General features: G+C 44.0%; 2 protein-coding genes across 2 annotated transcripts; both read left to right on the forward strand.

Moving 5' to 3' along the window:
* Positions 1–325: 325 nt before the first annotated feature.
* On the forward strand, positions 326–2,818 carry PIGZ (phosphatidylinositol glycan anchor biosynthesis class Z). Its single transcript, XM_030954303.1, has 2 exons — positions 326–452; positions 882–2,818. Exons 1-2 carry the CDS (start codon positions 335–337, stop codon positions 2,441–2,443), a joined length of 1,680 nt encoding a protein of 559 aa, XP_030810163.1. The 5' UTR covers positions 326–334; the 3' UTR covers positions 2,444–2,818.
* A 2,168-nt stretch (positions 2,819–4,986) lies between these two features.
* On the forward strand, positions 4,987–9,326 carry LOC115907038 (translation initiation factor IF-2-like). Its single transcript, XM_030954665.1, has 5 exons — positions 4,987–5,607; positions 5,664–5,963; positions 6,043–6,224; positions 6,949–7,087; positions 7,664–9,326. The coding sequence occupies exons 1-5, from the start codon at positions 5,044–5,046 to the stop codon at positions 7,733–7,735; spliced, it is 1,257 nt and encodes a 418-aa protein (XP_030810525.1). The 5' UTR covers positions 4,987–5,043; the 3' UTR covers positions 7,736–9,326.
* Positions 9,327–19,416: the final 10,090 nt, after the last annotated feature.

Raw genomic sequence — 19,416 nt, forward strand, 5'->3', positions numbered from 1 at the left:
AACTCAAACTGTCAGGATGGACAGCAGGAGGAATTCACAGAAAGGGTGATTAGACACTGGAATGGATTGCCCGGGAGGTGGTGGAGGCACCGTCCCTGGAGGCATTGAAGGGAAGACCGACCGTGCCGCTCCGTGCGGCGGTGTGTTTCTCACATGGGCTGGGCCGTGGCCTGGTCTCGGTGATCACAGAGCCCTTTCCCGTCTCATTGATCCCGGGAGCCCGACAATTGCAGCGGGCGGGGGGCGCTGCGCATGCGCGCCGGGCTCCCGCTGCGGCGCCTCGCCCGTGCGCCGCGCGCCCCCTGGCGGTGCGGCGTGAGGGGCCGGGGCCGCCATGGTGGCGCGGGCGCTGTGGGCGCTGCTGGCGGCGCTGCGGGCGGGCTGGTGCCTCCTGCCGCAGAGCGGGTACCTGCACCCCGACGAGTTCTTCCAGGCGCCCGAGGTCATGGCAGGTAAGGGATGCGCCCGGGACGGGGTGGCCCCGCGCGGGCTCGAGGGGACGGGAAGCGGCGCGGCCACGGGCATCGCCGGCCAGGCGGGTGTTGCCGAGGAGGGATCCCGCTCTGTCACACAGCGAGTCCCGCAAGCCGGGCTGGAGAGGATCCGCAGCGCTGGCCCGGTGGGTGGGTTCCTGCTCTGCGCTGGCCACAGCGAGTGGCGCTTCGAATCACATTACTGTGACAGGCTTCTCGATGTTTTGTAAAAATGAATGGTACGCTCCTAAAAACATCAAGGCTGACATCAGTTTCAAAAGTTTAGGAGCTGCTCTGTATTATCATACCTCTTATACCAAGTAGTATCCCTAATGCTGAATTACTGAATAAAATATACTATCTATATGTATTTTTATTATCTATATGTATTTTTCTCTTCCTTTATAGGAGATATTTTAAATCTACAGGTCTATTATCCATGGGAGTTCCTTTCCAACTCTCCTTGCAGAACAGTTGTTTTCCCATTAATGACATCAGGAGTTACGTACTGGGTGATCAAGTCTTTGCAGCAGTTGGCCATATGTTCAAGTTGCATCAACAGCTACACTCTCCTTGTATCTCCTCGCCTGCTCTTTACAATCTTTTCTTTCATACTCGACTATAGTGTTTATCAATTGGCCCCTCTCTGGGGAGCAGATCCATGGAAAGCGCTGGTGCTTCTTGCTGGATCCTATGTCACGCTGGTGTTTTATACAAGGACGTTTACCAACACACTCGAAGGACTTCTCTTTGCTCTTCTCATGGTATTGGTTTCTTCAAAGAATTCCAGTGGCCGCTCAGCAGAGCCTAGAAGCAGCTCTCTCTTAGGCATCGTAACAACTGCAGGGTTTTTCAACAGGCCAACCTTTCTGGCATTTGCTCTAATGCCTCTGCTATACTGGGCCAGTTTAACTGTTGACTCTCAAAAGAGCATTAAAACTCTCATAAATGACTTCTTGAAGTTTATCCTATGTGCATGTTTTACCGCTTTTGTTTTCATAACTGCTGACACCTTCTATTTTACCTCCGTGAGCTTAGACAACCTCTACAGCACTAATAAGAGCAGCCTAATTGATGTAATCGTTCAATTACATGACAAAATGGTAGTAACCCCCTTCAATTTTCTCAGCTATAATCTTAATCCTCATAATCTTGCACTGCATGGAAGTCACCCACGAGTTACACATTTTACAGTCAATGGAGTGATGCTGTTTGGTATCTTACATATCCTGGCCATCAGTGCTGGCTTTAAAATGCTAAAGAAATATGTCCATCAGTTAATGCTGGTCAGATGGTGTTACCGTGGGCTGCCTGGGCTCTCAGTGCATTCTGAGGGCAGTCCAACGTTGCTGCTGTTTTATTTTGTTCCTTTGGCATTTCTCTCCCTGTTCAGTCACCAGGAGCCTCGGTTTCTCATCCCTCTCATCCTGCCATTGGTCCTGTTCAGCGCATCACCAAGCAGAGCTGAGAAATGGAAGCTCCTCATTGTTCTGTTCAACCTTCTGGGGGCACTTCTGTTTGGGTGCTTACACCAGGGAGGGCTCATTCCCTGTTTGTTTCACTTGGAGCAGCTCATCCATTCTCCAGCGTCCTCAAGCCACCCGCAGCACTACACTCTGCTCTTTGCACACACCTACATGCCTCCGAGGTCTCTGCTCAATATCAAGAAGACAGATGTGCATGTGGAAGTCATTGACATGGCTGGGGCTGGAGAAGAAACCCTCTGCCAGACACTAGAACAGCGAGCAAGCAATTTTACCTGCAGCAACTGTCACATCTTTATTATAATCCCTGGTACTGTCAGAGCCACAGTTACAAAATGTGGTGTCTCATTCAAGAATGAGACTTTGATATTTCCTCACTTATCAATGGAAGACCCACCACAAATACCTGTCCTATCCAGTGGAAATTGGAGGAGTCAGTTAGGACTTTACATCCTTGAGCTAAACAGAGATCATCAGAGCCTTTAGATTTTAGAACAAAGTTTTAGTCTTTTATTTCATTTGGGTGCTGTCTGATGGTGGTGTGAGACCTTCCTCTTTCATACACCCCCTTTCAGCATCAGCAATGGCACTGGGAGCTCTCCCACATCTTTTTATTCCCATTCCTCACACTCTTAGGGTAGCCAGTTCTGGGTAGAACCTGCTTAAAATTTGACTTACTCAGCCCTGTGGTGTTTCATGTGAACTTTTGTACTTCTGCTCCTGAGAGGGGATGAAATCAGAGCCCACCAAAACTCTGATTGAAGCTTAGCGGTTTCCCTGCGAGATTTAGTTTTGAAAGCTCTAATAATCTGACAGGGTTTGGGGACTGTGGGGTGTTTACTGATAACAGGCATTAATTCAGCTGCTGGAGAGAGGTTACAGGCTTAGACAAAAGCTGGTCTGACTCAGTAATCTTTTATTTTATGTTCTTAAAAATTCATTAGACCAGACTGCAGTCACCACTGCATTGGGTGGGTCCGTCTTGAAAAATCCCCAGCACTGATCTGGCAGAATCTGATTTAGAACATGGAGGATGCTTCAGGCCAAGAGCTTGTGCTAAATCCTAAAATCCAAGCTTTGCCTGTTTAGCCTTCCTTGCCACAGTTCCATCCTCGTGAACCGCCCCGGGCAGCTCGGGAGGGCAGCCCCGCCGTGGCATTAAGCGTGCGCGCTGTTCCGCGGCTGCAGCTCGGGCTCTCCTTCCCCAGCGCTCTCCCGCCGCTCGTCTGGCGGCTGTCGCTGCTCTGTCCCGACTGTCACCCCGGCAGAGCGCGCGGCAGGTCCTGCGGGAGCTGGATGGAGGAGCTGCGCAGACAGAAAGCCGTAACTGGGAGGGATTTGATCCTTCGTGCCGTTGCACCAGATGCATCTCTGAACGGGCTCAGCACAGGTTCTGCCGCCGTGGAGGGAGGGCAACCTCGAGGGAGGAGCCGCATCCCCTGCGCCCCCTCCCCGTGCACTAAATCAGCTCAGTGGGAAGGACAGCTCCTACCCTGGCTTTCCACTGGAGAGCAGTCTCTTTTTAAACTGGACACCAGCAACTGGGCTTCAGCTGACAATGATGTATATGCTCAATAGCACAGCATGACCTACAATATTTGGTTTTGCCTACGTGAACTTCTGGATCCAAAAGATCCTGACTTGGCACATGCATTGTAGATCAAGCCTCTCTCTCTGAAACAAATCTGACACTTGAATTATTTCTGCTCACAAAGGTGGTAATGCTTTTGGCAGTTCTTCACCCACACAACCTTACATAAGGTCTTAAGAGCCAGGCTTTCAACAGAGACAAGAATAATACAGGTTGATGCCAGGCTCTCAGGAGAATCTAGGAAAAATGAACGTATGAATGATTTGCCTATATTTTCCAAGCTATAGGTATGACCTAGAGGTTTAGGGAACATAGCTGTCTTTCTCTTGTAAAGCATTTTGTCTTGTGTTGCCTGTATGTTCATCCCACATCCTTCACTCTTCACTGCTGGCTTGCCTGTAAATTAATTGGGTGTGTTTGAGGGGAGGCAGGGGAGAGAAGGTGCCTGTCTTTGTACTGGTGACTCACAAAATAGTGTAAGTAATTGTGAAAGCATTGTGACAGCAAATGCATTTTCCAAGTTAATTTTCTTTTTGCTCTCTTACACTGGGATGACACAACTGTGTGCCACAGCTAGTACTCCATATCCTGCTTTCCATTTTCAGCTTTCTTAAACAACTTAAATCTTGAAATTATTTTCATAAAACTTAGGAATTCTGGCAGTCTGAGTGGGGTACATCTTGAAACTCTTGGGGGATGCAATGGAGCACCATTCCCATGGGATGATGACTTCTCTTCCACCGCACAGGTAACTTGGAGAGAGCCAGAAACAGAACCTGGACTACAAACACCAGCTCAGATTCACAATATACTGCTTTTGTTTTGCCAGCCAGACCTTTGAATTTACACTGTGGATGCAGTTTCTCCATCCGTGCTGGAGGTTTAACTTTACCAGCAATGCAGGAAACTGTATCTCAGACAAAGTATAAGGTTCTTCTACTGTGGGATGATAAAAGGAGTGGAAATGACCCTCCCCAGTTAACTGAGCCTCTACTCAGCTGGATCAAACAGTGAAACATGCTCTGAAGGAAGGTTAACTGCTGTAGTGTCATAGATGGCATCAGATACAGTGTCTTAAGCAAACCTGCCCTAGGCATTATATGTGATGGATACATCATTTTCCATATATAGCTGTATTTCCATTTATATGCAGGGTGGCTCTATTGGCCATTTTTTCCCTTTAAACACTTCTTGCTACAATAGACTTGAGGTGTGCTTTTAGGATAGCTGCTGAATCTCTTTTACCTTCCTGTAAGATGTTCGTTATCCTGTTCATCATCATCACTGAAACCCCTTTTTGTAACAAAACTGTATCAAATATAGAGTATTACTCCTGTATACACAGACATTGTTACAGGTACTCCTGTGAGAATTGTGATTTTATTTCAAGTTTCTTATCAGGCGCTTAAAGTGACAATCGTCACAGCATTGTGGGTGATTAGAAAGTGAGTCTGCTTGTTCCTGAGAACCGTGGGACAAGTATACTGTCTTTGAAATGGAAATCCATGAAACCGATGAGGAGCAGCTTCCCGTGTTCATGCTCTCCCGAGGAGTCGCTCCAGGCCACGCGATGAGGAACGCACCGTCCAGTCCGCAGCTCGCCATCCGCTCGCCATCCGCATGCCGCCCACCGCCGGGGTCCGCAGCGGCCGCGGGGCCCCGCTGTCACCTGCTCCCGGGGCCCTTCACCCGCCGGTTCCACGCGCTCCGTGCGCTCGGCGTAGGGAAGCGGCGGCGGTTCCCGTTTCCTCCCCGGCGCTGTCCGCAGCTGCCTCCCGCTCCAAGCGGCGATCACGGCGCTGACCCGGGGCGGCCGCCGCGGCCCGGCCCGCGCGGCCACGGCCACCCCCGCGCGCGGGCGCCGTCCTTGAGCTCGGCGAGGAAGGCGTCGCGCAGGCGAAGCAGGCGCGGGGCCAGGTCGCGCTGGCCGCGGGTGAGGGCGCTGGCGGTGACCCGGGCGGCGGCGCGGATGGGCCGCGACTCCGAGAGCCGCTCCACGAACCGCGGGCTAGAGAGCAGCAGCAGCAGCGCCCGCAGCAGCGCCATGGCCGCCGCTCTCGCGAGACCCGGCACCCGGGCGCCCCCGCCCGCTGGGTGCCCCGCGGCTCTCGCGAGAGGTGCCGCACGCCCCGCCCCGCCGCGCTCGCGAGAGCGGCGCACCGCCTCGCCATTGGCTGCGCGCCCGGCGGCCGCGCAGCGCGTGCGCGGGGCGCGGGAAGGCGGCGAGGTGCGGCCGGGCCGGGCGGTGTCGGTCTGTCCAGTGCTGGGCGCGGCCGGACCGGGCTGTGCGGTGCGGGGTTGGGCTGGCCTAGGCTGGCCTCGGGCGGCGCCGCCATGAGCTCCGGCGGCACGCTGAGCATCCTGCGCAGCGACTCCTACGCCGAACTCAGCCAGTACCGGGACCAGCATTTCCGGGTGAGCCGCGGCCGGGGGCGGGCGCCGCGCGGTCCGGCCGGGCCGGGCCCCGAGGTAACGCTGTGTCCTTGCGGCCCAGGGGACGCGGTACGACCAGGAGCGCCTGCTGAGGAAGAGCTGCACACTGTACGTGGGGAACCTCTCCTTCTACACCACGGAGGAGCAGATCCACGAGCTCTTCGGCAAAAGCGGCGACATTAAGAAGGTCATCATGGGGCTGGACAAAGTGAAGAAAACGGCCTGCGGCTTCTGCTTCGTGGAGTATCCTTGAGCAGCGCGGCGGGAGCCGTCAGGGTGTGGGTGAACTGCTTTGCACTGCAGGCTCTGAGTTAAGGGGGAGTTCTCCGAGGATAAAATTAATCATTTGCTAAAGCGGCTGTGGGAGACCCTGGCGAGAGAGAGCAATGCTGGGCTCACGGTGGGACGTGGTGGTCTTACAGCTCTTTTCCAACCGTGATTCTTTATTCGGCAATACACTGCATGTCGGGTGGGGTTAGCAGATTGCTTTCACTTTGATACTTTAACCCAGACACCTCTTGGGTAGTTGACCTCTGTAGTAAATTCATATTCTCTGTGCCGAGGTAAAAAGGTCTTTCTTTTCATACAAACACACATGTAAAGTTTCCGTTGGCATCTTTTATCCCTGTCGTGTGACTTCATTATGTGCATGTTTCTGAGGATCATTCTGCTACTGCTTCCAGTGGACTCACCAGACTGGTGAAAGTTTGCAGCATGAACAGAGCATGCCTGGGGCTTCCCACTCTTTAGCAATAGAGCTTTGTTCTGTTAAATGTCGGCATGATTGACAAACTTTTTAATGCTTGAGTTGTTGCATGTTTCACCCTTTCACTAGCAGTTTTCTTAGATGGTGTAGCCTCATAAAAGTGGTTCAAGCAAAGACTTGGTTTTCTAGCCCATTTGATATTGTTCATTTTCCCATGTGGTGAAAATAGAAGTCTGTTTTTTTCATTAATGTATTCCTAAGATATTATGCCAGAGGAGATGCTGAAAATGCAATGCGCTACATCAACGGGACCAGACTGGATGACAGGATCATAAGGACAGACTGGGATGCAGGGTTTAAGGAGGGCAGGCAGTATGGCCGTGGACGATCAGGGGGGCAGGTAGGTTGTTGTACAGCCTTGGGTTTTAAGGGAATGGTGACTTTGCCAAACTTCTTGATTTTGAATGAACACAGAAAAATTTCAGAAATAGCAGCTTAGGAGTCATAGTTTAAGATAACACTGGAAGACCAAGATCAATGGCAATATAATCCACTAGGAATAAATAACTACTTCCTAAATTTCACTAGAAGTACTTGCAGAAACAACTCTTGGCTGCCTGTGGGGATAATGTTTTTAAGTAAGCCCAGAAAATGTAAGGTGTTGGCTGTTAGGAGCACACAGGACAGCAGTTGGCTTACCCCAAGTGGAGCAGGTGGCAGTGGCTTGTACTGCCAAAGCCCAAGGCTGGCCATCCTTGCTTGGGCTGTGGTGATTAGAGACATGATGAAAGAAGAAGCTGGTTTATGTATTCTGGTCTTCTGCATGATGCACTTTACCTTCTGTTTGGTCAGACAGGTCCATGTAGCCAATTACATGTTATGATGTCAGTATGACTGTATTCTAATGCTGCAACAGTTTTTGAGAAATTGTTTTTCCTTGTCTTTTCTGGACTTCCCTTTCCCCCTCCTTTGTTAGGTCCGAGATGAGTATCGGCAAGACTACGATGCTGGAAGAGGTGGCTATGGCAAAACTGTTCAGTGCCAGTGACTCCTCAGCCTCACAGGAGAAGCAAATCTGCATAGTAAATGTCCCCAGGCAAAAAGCAGATCTGTTACATGCAGTTCACAGAAACTCCTATCCACGTTCCTGTGGGCACATCCTATGTTCAATACCTCTTTGTTTTAATACCAGGATCCAAAGCATTGCAGAGGACCTGGGAGCAAAGCTTTAAGCATTAGAATGCTGAGGCTTTGGTCTCAAAATGCTGCTATAACTTACTGAAAAGAGGAAAGATGTAATGTTATGGTGCTTTTTTTGTTCTCTGGCAAAACTTGATTATTCTACTGGGTTTTGTTTACATTGGGATCACAGGGTGGAGAGCAGTGATAAAGGATGATTGGTGGATGTTTCATAGAGGAAAGGCAAAGAGCCTGAAAAGGAAGTGGAATTTATAAGGACATTTTTCAATTTCTAGAGAAGACTTTTGAGTTTTCTGGCATTACGGGATTAGCATCGTTTTCCATTGATGCTGTTCCTAGGAGGTTTACATGAACAGCCATAATAAAACAAATCAGTTTGAGTTCAGGAATCATGAAGTGAGAAGCAGAGAGCAGGAAACAGACCTCTGCTGTCTTCTACAAAGTACAGTTGTGATTGCATGACAGAGAAGAGCAAATACAAGAATTACAGTACTGCTATTTCACAGTTTGAGTATTAGTATTTTGCCCCAATCTGGTAGATCTGTACAGCTTTAATATTTGAGGGCACTATCTTCCCTGTGCCTGTAAGGGTTGCATGAAGCCAAGTTACCCCCAGAATGGGATGTTTGAGGAACTGGGTTTATAATGAAAAGTTTCTTCCCAAAACAGGTTTTCTATTTGAGAAACTTGATTTCAGACAACTTAAAAATAGAAATAAAAGAGTTTTGGGAGGAGTTTTGCTTTCTACTGAGCATGTGATAAGAATGGTAAAAGGATTTCAGGATTGTTTAGCTTGTGTTTTGGTGTTTCTCTTTCCCTGCTGGATCCTATTCATACTGCTTGTTGATATGTTGGAATGTTGATGTACTGCAAATGTAGTTTTAAAAAATGTGATCCCAAGATCAAGGAAATTGACCTGCTGAAACGAAATAGTTTAAAAAGAACTGTTAGAGGGCTTTGAAATTTCTTCGTGGACTTCTGAGTTCCATGTAAATGGCAATTACTAAAGTTTTGTGCAAATACCTTGTTCATGACTCCTTAGAAACTTTCAAAGGTGTACAAAAGTTGAACTTTACTCACTGGAGGTATTGTAGGAAATTTTGATGTGTTTCTTGCATACAGTTAATCACAACTGTTACTGTACTGTAAATTGGAAGACAAGTGAGATTGAGCAAGTCCTTACTTAGGAAGTGTGAGTTTGAGGGTTTTTGGCATGTCTAGTAAAATTAAACTTTTGGAATCACTTGGTGCTGGTCTGCAAATAAGCTTTGAACAAAATTACCTTTTCCAATATAGTACATTTGACTATGAGTTTACAGCCTGTAATCTGCTCTAGAACACTGCTGCAGTTTATTTTTCATTGTATCAGTTTTGTATAAAAAGTATGTTACCAAAAATTTTAAAGTCACTTTCTTTTAAATAAAGCTGCAACATTAAAATGGTTTGTTACTTTTTTTTTAACAGAATCAGTGAACTAAAGAAACTGTATTCAGACTCTTGGTCCTTTGTTTTACTCTCTTTTAAGATAGAATTAATATTCTTTCCTTTTGGCTGGATTTTCAGGGTTTGTTCTGTTCTTACTTGGATTCTGAAAGGTGTTTGGTTAATGCTCTTCATTCTGGTTTGAATTTCTTTGGATTACAGGACAAAAATTGTTTCTTGATAGTGAAGTAAATGTGAAAGTCTTTGCTGTGTAAGAAGTAATTTTCAAGCTGATCTTCCTTATAAAAATGAGATCTAAAATTGTTTTTTATTGTAAGTACTGCCAGTACTTCTCAAAAAGTCATTCTCAAATGAGATGGAATTGGTAATAAGATTGTCTGTCACAACAATCACTATTCTTTGCTGTTGATGTGCAATGGGTCTGGAAAGAGTATTTTTTAAGTTTTAAAGTAAGATTTTCTGTTTTGAGAGATACCACTCCCAATCACAGTGAGATTTAAAACCACATGGTATGTCATGTGAACTCTTAGAATCTCAAAAGCTCAGTATAAAAGAAATTGAACGTGGTTTGATTGTTACCTTCCCTAATTGAAATTGCATCTGGGTCTGCTGAACCTAGTGCTTAATGGAAGGAGCTGAATCAAGTCTTTGAGAGTTCTCTGGGGACTTCTTCAGCTTTCTGGCACGCTGGTGCATTGTGATTAGGTTGTCTTGGAAGGACAGAATCTCCCATGCTTCTTGGACAAGCTACTTCATCACAATTACAAACACTTTCATGGAAGTTCAAGCTCTGTGTTAGCATTTCTAAGTACTTGTGCATCATAATTAGCTACTTTTATGGAATTGTATTCATAAAAAACCAGCAGCTAAGAATATGACTGGAAACTTAGATATACCTTGATGGAAGGGAGGCTGTTGGAAATAAAAGCAGTGATAGCTTCAGTCTCTTCCTCAGACTGGTGCAGGCTCATGGGGTGATTTACATACCTCTCTTAGGCAGCAATGGCTGCAAATAAGATTTGTATTCATAACATTTGAGTCTGGGAATTACAGGGTAAAATCAGTGGAGTGTAAAAGCATTAGAGACATTTGTCTTCAAAGACTGACACAATAATCTTGTTAGCAGTGCCTAGGGCAGGCTCATTCCAAGGTGGTCTGTGTGTTACTACATTGCCCTGTGCAGCAGACAAGTTCCTGCTCAGGTTGGTGCAGACACAACAACTGTTGGTATTAACAGTCCTTTCTACACAGAGAATAAGAAAAAATACTAGAACTATTTAAGCTAATATCCAGCACCTCATGTTCCACATCTTGTCAGATTAGGCTTCTTGTGAAGGAAAAAAAAATGATGAAAATGGATAAAATTTACATGGTTTCATCTGTAGAGGAAAGACAGTCTTAGTCAAAGGAATGCAGTCCACAGGGACTGACCTGCTCATAAACTCTTGTGTGTTTGAGTTAAAGCACAGGTTGTACCTTATGCCAAAGCACATAAATCAAGACAAATTAGGGTGTGCATTATTCTTTGCACTCTCTCCTAGCTGAGTGTATTTGGGACTTTCAGGTAAGTCTAGGGCCTTGCCGCTGTATGTGGTGCATCAAAAAATTGGTGGAGATGGTGGAGAGAAGTGTCCTGGGCTTCAAAACATTGTGATTTTGAATCCATGAAATAATACTATTTATATTTAAGACTGTGAAACTGCACAAAGATACTAAGTATATTGCACCCCTGCCAGTAGAGGATGCTTACATGAGAAGAAAGTTTGCTGATCTTGAGAAACTCCTTTCTGAAAGCAGGAGAGATCAGTTCTTGTGTCAGGGTTCCACAATTTATGAGGATGACCTTCCTGCCACTCTGCTCCCCAACTGCTTTCTGAGACAAAGATGTGCTTTACTTCACTGAGGTAATAATCATTCTCCAAGGTTATTTTAGTTTTCACCTGAAGGTCACTTGAGTGTCTATTTGGGTTCTTTACAGAAAAAAAAAAAAAAAAAAAAAAAAAGAAGCCAAGCTCTTTGCAGGTTGGAGTATCAGATGAGGTGAGATGTGAATGTTTCCTGCAGCAGGAGGATGAAGTTCAGCGTGGAGCCCCCAGGGGCAGCACAGGTGAGGTGTCCGTGGCCCCTGGGGGTGACACTGCCACCAGCGGGGGTGGCTGCTGGCAGCGGTATAGGGCAGGGGCTGCAGTTGTTCTGTGGAGATTTTGCCTCGAATTGGTTGGAGAAATGACCAAAAACCTGATTTTCATCCAAGAGAAGTCTGTAGAGCATTTCTCAGAGTGGAGGCAAATGGAGGTCAGGATTTGCAGGTTTGTAGCCCATGGCTGTTTCTCTCTTCAGCTTGGTTACCTTTTCCACTGGATATTGCCATTTGCAGTGTCTGTGGTACCTTCTCTCCTTGCTCCCAGCAGCCTCTTTGGGTCTTGCCAAAGCACACCCATGGTACTGGGGGAGGCTTGACTCCATCCATGCTTCAGATGGCCAATCCACACTTCACAACGTCACATAAATAGTAGTTTGTGTTAACTGTGCCAGCAAATCTTGGGCCAAAATTCTGTTTTTTGGTCTCTAGCAGGTTATAAATTAAAGTTCTGTATTGCAAACAAGGCAAATGTCTGCAGCTTGACAAGAGGTTAGGCAGGGCTTAAAATGTCTGTTTTGTTTCTCTGGAATCACAGTAGTCCTTCAGGGACTTTGCAGACTTAAAATGTCTGTTGTTTCTGAGTATCCCTTTGGGAAAATGCCCTTTTTTTTAATGCTAGGAATTTTTTGTCTGATTCATAGGGTGCTGATGCTGTGTGTGATCCTGTGGTGGATGAGATGCTTGGTGTCCTCAGTCCTGCTGCTGGCAGGGCTGTCTTTGCTAACTCTAATGTGTTTCTCAACACATTGAGAGTAAGGAAGACACACAAGTAGGTGCAGTAATCTCAGTGTGCATGACATGAGTGAAGTATAGATTATTATTTTTCACATCTGAAGAACAAATATGAATTATTCCTGGTGTAGGGTTTTATTGCTTTGAGGATGCTACAGCCAATGCTTTTGAAAACCCTTTAATGACTGTTCAATAAGAGTTACAGTTCTGCTTGAATATTCCTCCCAGAAGCTTTCTTTTTGTCCTCCAGTGCTCATCTCTGACTACATAAAATCTGTTTGTATTTTATTCTTTTAACCTGCAACCAAGTCGAGGCAAAGCCAATTTTTTTCTGCCCTGAACAGGAAAAACTGCCCCTGTTCCAGAAGCTGTGTGAGGGGCTGAGTCAGGATTTCAGGTACCAGGTTGCATAGAGAGAAAGTGAAATACCTTCCTTCAAAAAACAGTGTGTTTATACTCAGTTAATGATTGAGAAAATATCCTTCTTGTGTGCCTTGATGAGAATGTTTGTGTAAATAAGACTATATATTAAATAATTTTGTTGGGTTTAATTTATTTAATTAGAGCTATCTCTGATTTCCTTTTCAAGGTGGGCCATCTATTAATTCTTCTGGGACTGACGTGTTTGCAGTAGAATAGTATTGAACCACAATTTTTGTTTTTTCAGGTATAGTTAAAAGGCATTTTCTTAAAACATAATTTGAAAATAAATGGGAAGTAAGATTCGCTATTTTGCTGTTTATCCACTTGCATGCAACATAAATATCAGAATAAATTAGCCTAATTGAGTCAGTTTGTCTTTGTGTTTCTGGACAATGAAGCTTTTCCCTTCTCAACCAGTGTCTTCCTGAAGCATTTCCTGGAGGTGCAAAGAAAATTCTGATTTTCCAATTAGAAAGAGGTAAGAAATAGTTATAATATGTAATAATATGTTAAGTGTTAATAGTTCATACTTGCATTATTATTATAGTTGTACATCTATCGCTCACATGCTCTTCAAATTGCATTAGATTGTTTCAGTTTTCTGACTTTATTACTTTAAAATAATGCTTCTATTATTTTATGCTTTGTATCTTTATTTTTATGGGCAATATTCCTGTTTTGAAAATTGTTGCTATTCTTCAGATTAATTGATTGTAAGCTGGTGCTTTTTGGTTTGTGTTTGATTTTCTGCAATATCATTGTTTCACATCTTTAGTAACTTTTTTGAAGACAAAGGCCCTGTCAGCTGGTGCTGCTGCCACAAGGTGTCGTGAGAAGCCGTGTCTGGCTCCAGGATTGGTGGGGGCTGCTGAGATTCTCAGTTAGCTGAGGAGCTGTTGTGGAAGGAATTACGTGTTCTGAAAACGTCCCATTTCACTGTGCAGCTAAGGCAGTGTCTGCATTTCTTGAAGAACCTCTTGCATCTTAGAATTCTGCTTGAAACAAAGGTGTCTGGTGACTGATTAAATGGTCTTCTACAAGCCCTGAAGCAGTAGATTAGGAGAGCCTTAAGGTCGCTGATGTGTAGGATACCTCACAACACCAAGCACTGTAGAACTGAGAGATTGTGCAGGTTGGCAAAGGACTGGCTTGTGGTTTGGATTTTGTAGCATTTTTTCCGCTCTGTGAATTTACTCCTGTAAGAGGAGGAGTATGTTTCCATGAACTGGAAAGAGCTTCTTCCCATTAAATCTGCACTTTTGCTTCTACTTTAAATTCCCAGCTGAATTTGCTGTTTGAATCCACATATTAATGTGAAAAAGCCTTCAAGTAACAATCTTACGAAGTCCATCCTGCACAGATGCCAGGAGCAGGTAGATGTGTGCTGGTGTCTGAGCTTGCCAGTGGGAGATTCAGCAGAGATTTTTAAAAGTTGCTCAGATCTCTCACATTCACTCTGTGAGTCATGGTGAGTGTTTTGTTCAATTGTTTTATAGGATGCGGTCTTGTCAGGAACTTAGTTTTATCTCCCAAGGGGTTCAGTGAGATCTGTGTGCATAGTGCTAAAGTACTGCATGTGTTTTAATGAACTTTATCTACTTATTTCTCCATAAACGAAACATGTAACATGGTGGCATGCCAGGAGAATTCTTGAAATGCCTTTGGAAGCAGCACTGAATCCTGAGTTACACCTCAAAGTGAGTTAGGGAAGCTGAGCCAAACAGTGTCACAAAAAGTAGTGAGAACATTTTGAAAGGGATTCCAGAAATTCCTCAGGATAATTGTCCATAATCATGTGCAGGACAGAATTTTTCTCAAAATCCAAGGCCATGATGGCCAGCAAATATTTCTTGGTTTACAGAGTTTCACAGGAAAGGCATTGTTTCAGAAGAGTGCAGAAACCTGGAAGGATATGAAAAGTGAGGGAAGATTCTAGCTAATTTGTCAGTAATTCAGGTTCTAGACACATAATGGTCATTAAAGCAAAATTAAATATTAAAAGAGGCCCAGAAGCCTGGATAAATATGTGGTATCCATCAACAGTGTTGATTCTGTGTTTAATCATAAATTTTCCCCTAAAGATGTTTAATTGAACTTTAACAGGCGTGAGAGTGAGTCATTCCCTGCTAGAAAACAAATCACTTTGATGTCTGTGCAGGAGTGGTGCTGTTCCTCTGCTCTCTGAGTTGTCCTCCTGCCTGGGCCAAGTGCTGGGCAGGCTGGAGCTGTCCCTAAGCAGTGGCACAATTCCCTCCTTGGTGACACTGTGGAACTGAGAATGAGAGAATGAGCCAGGGCCTCAGACAAATCTGAGGGTAATTAACGATTCCCAGACTCAGAGTTGTTCTGAGAGAGGAAAAAACATTTGCAAAGCTGAGGCTGCCAGTACCAAAGCTTTCAGGTGCTCAGGGCTGTGATGGGCCCTGACAGTGGAGTTGGCTGGGCAGCCCTGCAGAGAGCTGGTTTGCACTGGAGCTTTACAGATATGTCCACATGAAGTTTAGTCTGGATTGAACTTCATGTGAGAGTACTGGAGTCTGTATTTCAGGTTTTTAACATTTTACATTTTAATAGATTTTAAGTGAATATGTTAGTGCACATAAAATGCTGAATTGCCTCTCAAGAATTGCTTTTTCAGTATTAGCCAGTATTACTGGGCTACGCAATTAACAAGGAAGTTCTCCTCTCTTAACTGCATATCATTGCAATCCTAGGAAATGAGCTTTACGATTTCCAAATACATAATACCTGAACAAAGTCAAGTGTAAGTATAGTGTAATAGGGCTTTTTAAAAAGCAAGTTTTAAATTTTTTTAAAATTCTAATATGTAATTGATTTTCTAGTTTAGAAAGCATATAATAAAAATGCATTTTGTGTTAAAATTTTAAAAGAAATCATTATTTTAAAACATTTTTTTATTGCTGAATATGTTGTTGCCAGAACTTCTGTCAGTGACAATATAACTTACGTAGAGATGTGAGAGACTGAAACTGCAAAGGAATAGTGGTGACAAAAGCTAGAGGTAAGGCATCAATTTCTATTCATCCTTCCTTTTAAATGGAGGAAAAATGTTCTGCATTTGTAAGGATTACATTGTTGCTTTTCAGAAGTGATTCAAAGATGGGTATTGAAAGAGGGAAGGTATAAAATGTCGTTATGTTATTAGGAATTCTAGTTCCATTCAAATAGGAAATGTTCTATTTATGATCCTTAAAGAAAGCCCTCAGGTCATGAACAGTGTTTCCATTTGTTGAGAAAAATGTCAGAATACTTTCCTGAAAGTCTGTACAAAATGAATGTTCCTTTTGAACCCTTTATTAATTCACTTTTTGGGCACATTTAAAAAATCATTGAAGAATCAATAAAAGCTACGTGTAAAATTACATAAAACACCCTCTGTGAAATTCCAGTGTTTTTTAGAGTATTCACAGCTTAGTTTTTGAGTGAAATAGCTGTTTTCAGTGGGCTTGAAAATATAGCACAAGGACCTACTTTTCCTTTGATTTTTTTTTACGGAGTGTGAAGAATTAATTCAGGGACCTTCATGGCATTACTGTGTATAGGCCAGGGAAGAGAATGGGAGACAGAGTTTTTGCTGTCATATGTGGGGACAGTTTTTTAAGAGAAAAGGATCTTGGTTTCTAGATGTGAGTGACATTAGAGTATTTTTTTCTAAGTGTGCTGAGCACTTGAACTTCTGAAACTTCACATATGTGAGATAATTTTCTTTATAAAGAAAACACATCCTATGAACAGGGACATAAACCTAGAAGTGAAAAGCTTTTTGCATTTACTGCTGTATTTGCAGTTCCATGATCTGAGTATGTTGCACCTTTGCAATGGGGAAAAAGGCCCAATATTGATGAGTGCTGATGCAACATACATGTCAGCAATGACATCGCTGCTGTGCTGCATAACAACACATCTGTCTTTTGAGTTTTGTTTGCCCTTTATAACATTCACTAGCATCTCTTGATTTGTGTGGAAGGCTGATTAGGTTCTGGGCTAACTCTGGTAGGAAAAGAGATGCTCTGAGCTATGTCACTTCTGGACATGAGCTGGTGGGTCGCTGTGATATGGAGCTGTACTCGGTGGCTTCACTCTCTCAAGTCAGCAGCTACAACACAGGGATCTGTGGGAATGACAGCTGTTATTCCTGAACTGTTATCCTTTTTTTTCCCCCATTATGCCCTAACATATCAAATGTATTAAAAAGAAACCTGAATATTTTATTATTCCCCATGAAGCCAGGAAATTGCAAGTTGATTTTTTTATTAAAGCAGTGTGATTCATACTTTCCTTGAAGAATTCCAGTTAAGCATCTTAGGTCTTCTGCTAAATGCTGAAAGAAAAGATTTTAGTGCTTGCCAACCATTGAATTCCCTATTTCCCTGTTTCTTGGCTAAGCTGTATATATTCACTTACTGATAGCAAATTTTCTGTTTTCTGTGGTTACAAAGTTTACCACAAGTAGCCTGGCATCCTTCCTGTAAAGGACAGGGACCCAGTCCCATTATCAAAAGCATTTGGCTGTTTCCTCTCCTCCTGCAGTAAATGCTTTATGCAGCTGTAATGCAGCTGTTCTGAGTGCAGCAGGGAACACAGAGACAACCTGCTTCAATGCACAGCCCACATCTGTCCTTGGAAGAATTCAAAGTGACAGGAAGCATGCTGAGGCCATATGTGAGCAAAGCAGAGTTCAGAGCAGGCTGCACTGTAAGCACAGGTTTAATTTCTAGCACGGTTTTTGAGGCAGTTGTGTCTGGATCATTAAGAGCAAAAGTTGCCTTCTCTGAATTTCCATTATGTGTCAGCAGTTGTTTGACAACATGAGTTAAGCTCATGTTTAACTCTTACACAACTGTTGGGACTTAACTGCATTTCATTCACTTTTGTATGTGAGCTACCTTTTTATGTGTTAAAGAATCAAAAATTTCTAAGTGTTGCCTTTGTTAAGGGCCTTTGCAGCTGTGATCTGTACTGAAGGGACATTTTCCTCTGTGAGTGGTCTGGTATCTCCAATATCACTCCTGGGAGATCTGGCAGAGGGACAGTACATTGTCTTTAAAGCACTTCATCAGGTCTTAATCCCTTTTGAGTTTGAGAACACTGAAATTAATTGGCTGTTTGAATGCATTTGACTAAACAATAGCTTCATATGAGAAAGATGGCAACTTTTTGAAGTAATTCTTAATCAAGAAAACAGAAAGTTCCCTTTCTATCTGATTAAAGGAGCAGTATAAATCAGAGAGGAAAAACTGAAATTCTTTATCTCAGTCCTTGGTTGACCTGTATCAGGCAGACATTAACAGGCTAGCACAAAGCAGGTTGCCCAGGCCTTGCCCAGCCAAGTTTTGAACAGCATCTCCAAGGATGGAGACTCCACAAGATTTCTGGGCAACATGATCTGGTTTTTGGGCATGTGTGGTAAGAAGGCATTTTCTTGTGTATACATGGAGTTTCATGTGCTTTAATTTGAGAATAGGTTACCTATCAGCTTTGCATGTGAAATTTCCATGTTTTTTGAAAGTAATGCTAGAGTTTGAGGCATTGTGACTTCTTGATGAACTTTTGCGTCCTCTCCAGGTTTTCTTTCAGTGTCTCTGTACTAGAAGCTTACCTGCTAGCACAATGTCCTTTCCTGCTTAAAATTCTCCCATATATTCTTTGGCTTATGTTGCAAGCTGCATGGATGATAATACCACATTTGATTGCTCTTCTCTGCATCTGTGTAATTTGATCAGCAGTGCTAGTGAGTGCCTTCTGGTGAGAATTTCATTGATAAAGCCAGATTTGTCTGCTGAAAATGAGCAAAGCATAAGGTGACCTAATGGGAAGCTAAGGCCAAAATATGAACTTCTGGGGAGAAGGCACAGAAAAGCTGCAGATCACTGCCTTGCTGTGACTTGATTTGTGAATGTCAGAGCCACCAAATGTGTGCTATATTCTGCCTCAGAGTCACACACTTAAGTTAACTGGGGTAACTAATGGTGGAACTGCTGGGTGCTGTGACCTGGCCCCCAGCTGTGTTTGTAGCTGTGTATTTGCCGCCTGCAGTCTTACACAGTGGCTGCCTAATACTGGATCATAGAATGGAATAATAGAATCATTAAGGTTGAAAAGATCTCCAAGTTCATCAAGCTGATGGAACTTGTCAACTGCACCATAGTACTAAGTGCTGAGTATCAAGAGTTCACGTTGCAGTTGGTGTAAAACCTGTGACATCATCCCAAATAACATAGTTACAGTCAGAATAGTCCCTGGAGAGTTGTTAACACTTAGTTAAAATTAGCAAAATATTTCATATTCCGATAAATTTATTTTCCTGCCCTTTGTGGCATGTTTGGTTCTGGCCAGTATGTTCTGTTCACATCCTGTGCTATTTTTAGTAAAGTTGATATTTCTTCCCCCCACTTCCTCTGCAAAACAGAATGATATGTCTTTTTACTGGTGCGTGTTACCACGTGGGTTCAGTTTCACCAGTGATCAAAACCAGATGGATCAGTCATGTGTGAGGAATAGTTTAATCTGAGTGCTGCTGGGCTAATTGGAGTGGGTTAGTGGATGTGTGGCCTTTCTTTCTCTTATACATGCAAATGAAAGTGTAATTTTAAATTGGACCCTGTCTTCCTGTTTCCTTTCAATGAAAAGGGACAAAATGGCAGACTATGTAGTTTTTGACAGGTCTTGAACTTGATGATTTTCTTTGGAGAAGCATTTTCTGTAAAATGCATTTCTGGGGCTGTGTTGAGTGGATTGGCTAAGGACCTACCAGAAATGGGGTTAAT

This window comes from Camarhynchus parvulus, chromosome 9 (assembly GCF_901933205.1).
Source record: "Camarhynchus parvulus chromosome 9, STF_HiC, whole genome shotgun sequence".
Lineage (NCBI taxonomy): Eukaryota > Metazoa > Chordata > Aves > Passeriformes > Thraupidae > Camarhynchus > Camarhynchus parvulus.

Bases quoted from the DNA above. Each gene is read 5' to 3' on its own strand.
- PIGZ (XM_030954303.1), top strand. From the start codon at position 335: ATGGTGGCGCGGGCGCTGTGGGCGCTGCTGGCGGCGCTGCGGGCGGGC. The intron at 453-881 runs GTAAGGGATGCG...CTTCCTTTATAG, and splicing joins GGCGCCCGAGGTCATGGCAG to GAGATATTTTAAATCTACAG.
- LOC115907038 (XM_030954665.1), top strand. From the start codon at position 5,044: ATGGAAATCCATGAAACCGATGAGGAGCAGCTTCCCGTGTTCATGCTC. The intron at 5,608-5,663 runs GCGAGACCCGGC...GGCTCTCGCGAG, and splicing joins GCGCCATGGCCGCCGCTCTC to AGGTGCCGCACGCCCCGCCC. The intron at 6,225-6,948 runs GTATCCTTGAGC...TGTATTCCTAAG, and splicing joins TGCGGCTTCTGCTTCGTGGA to ATATTATGCCAGAGGAGATG.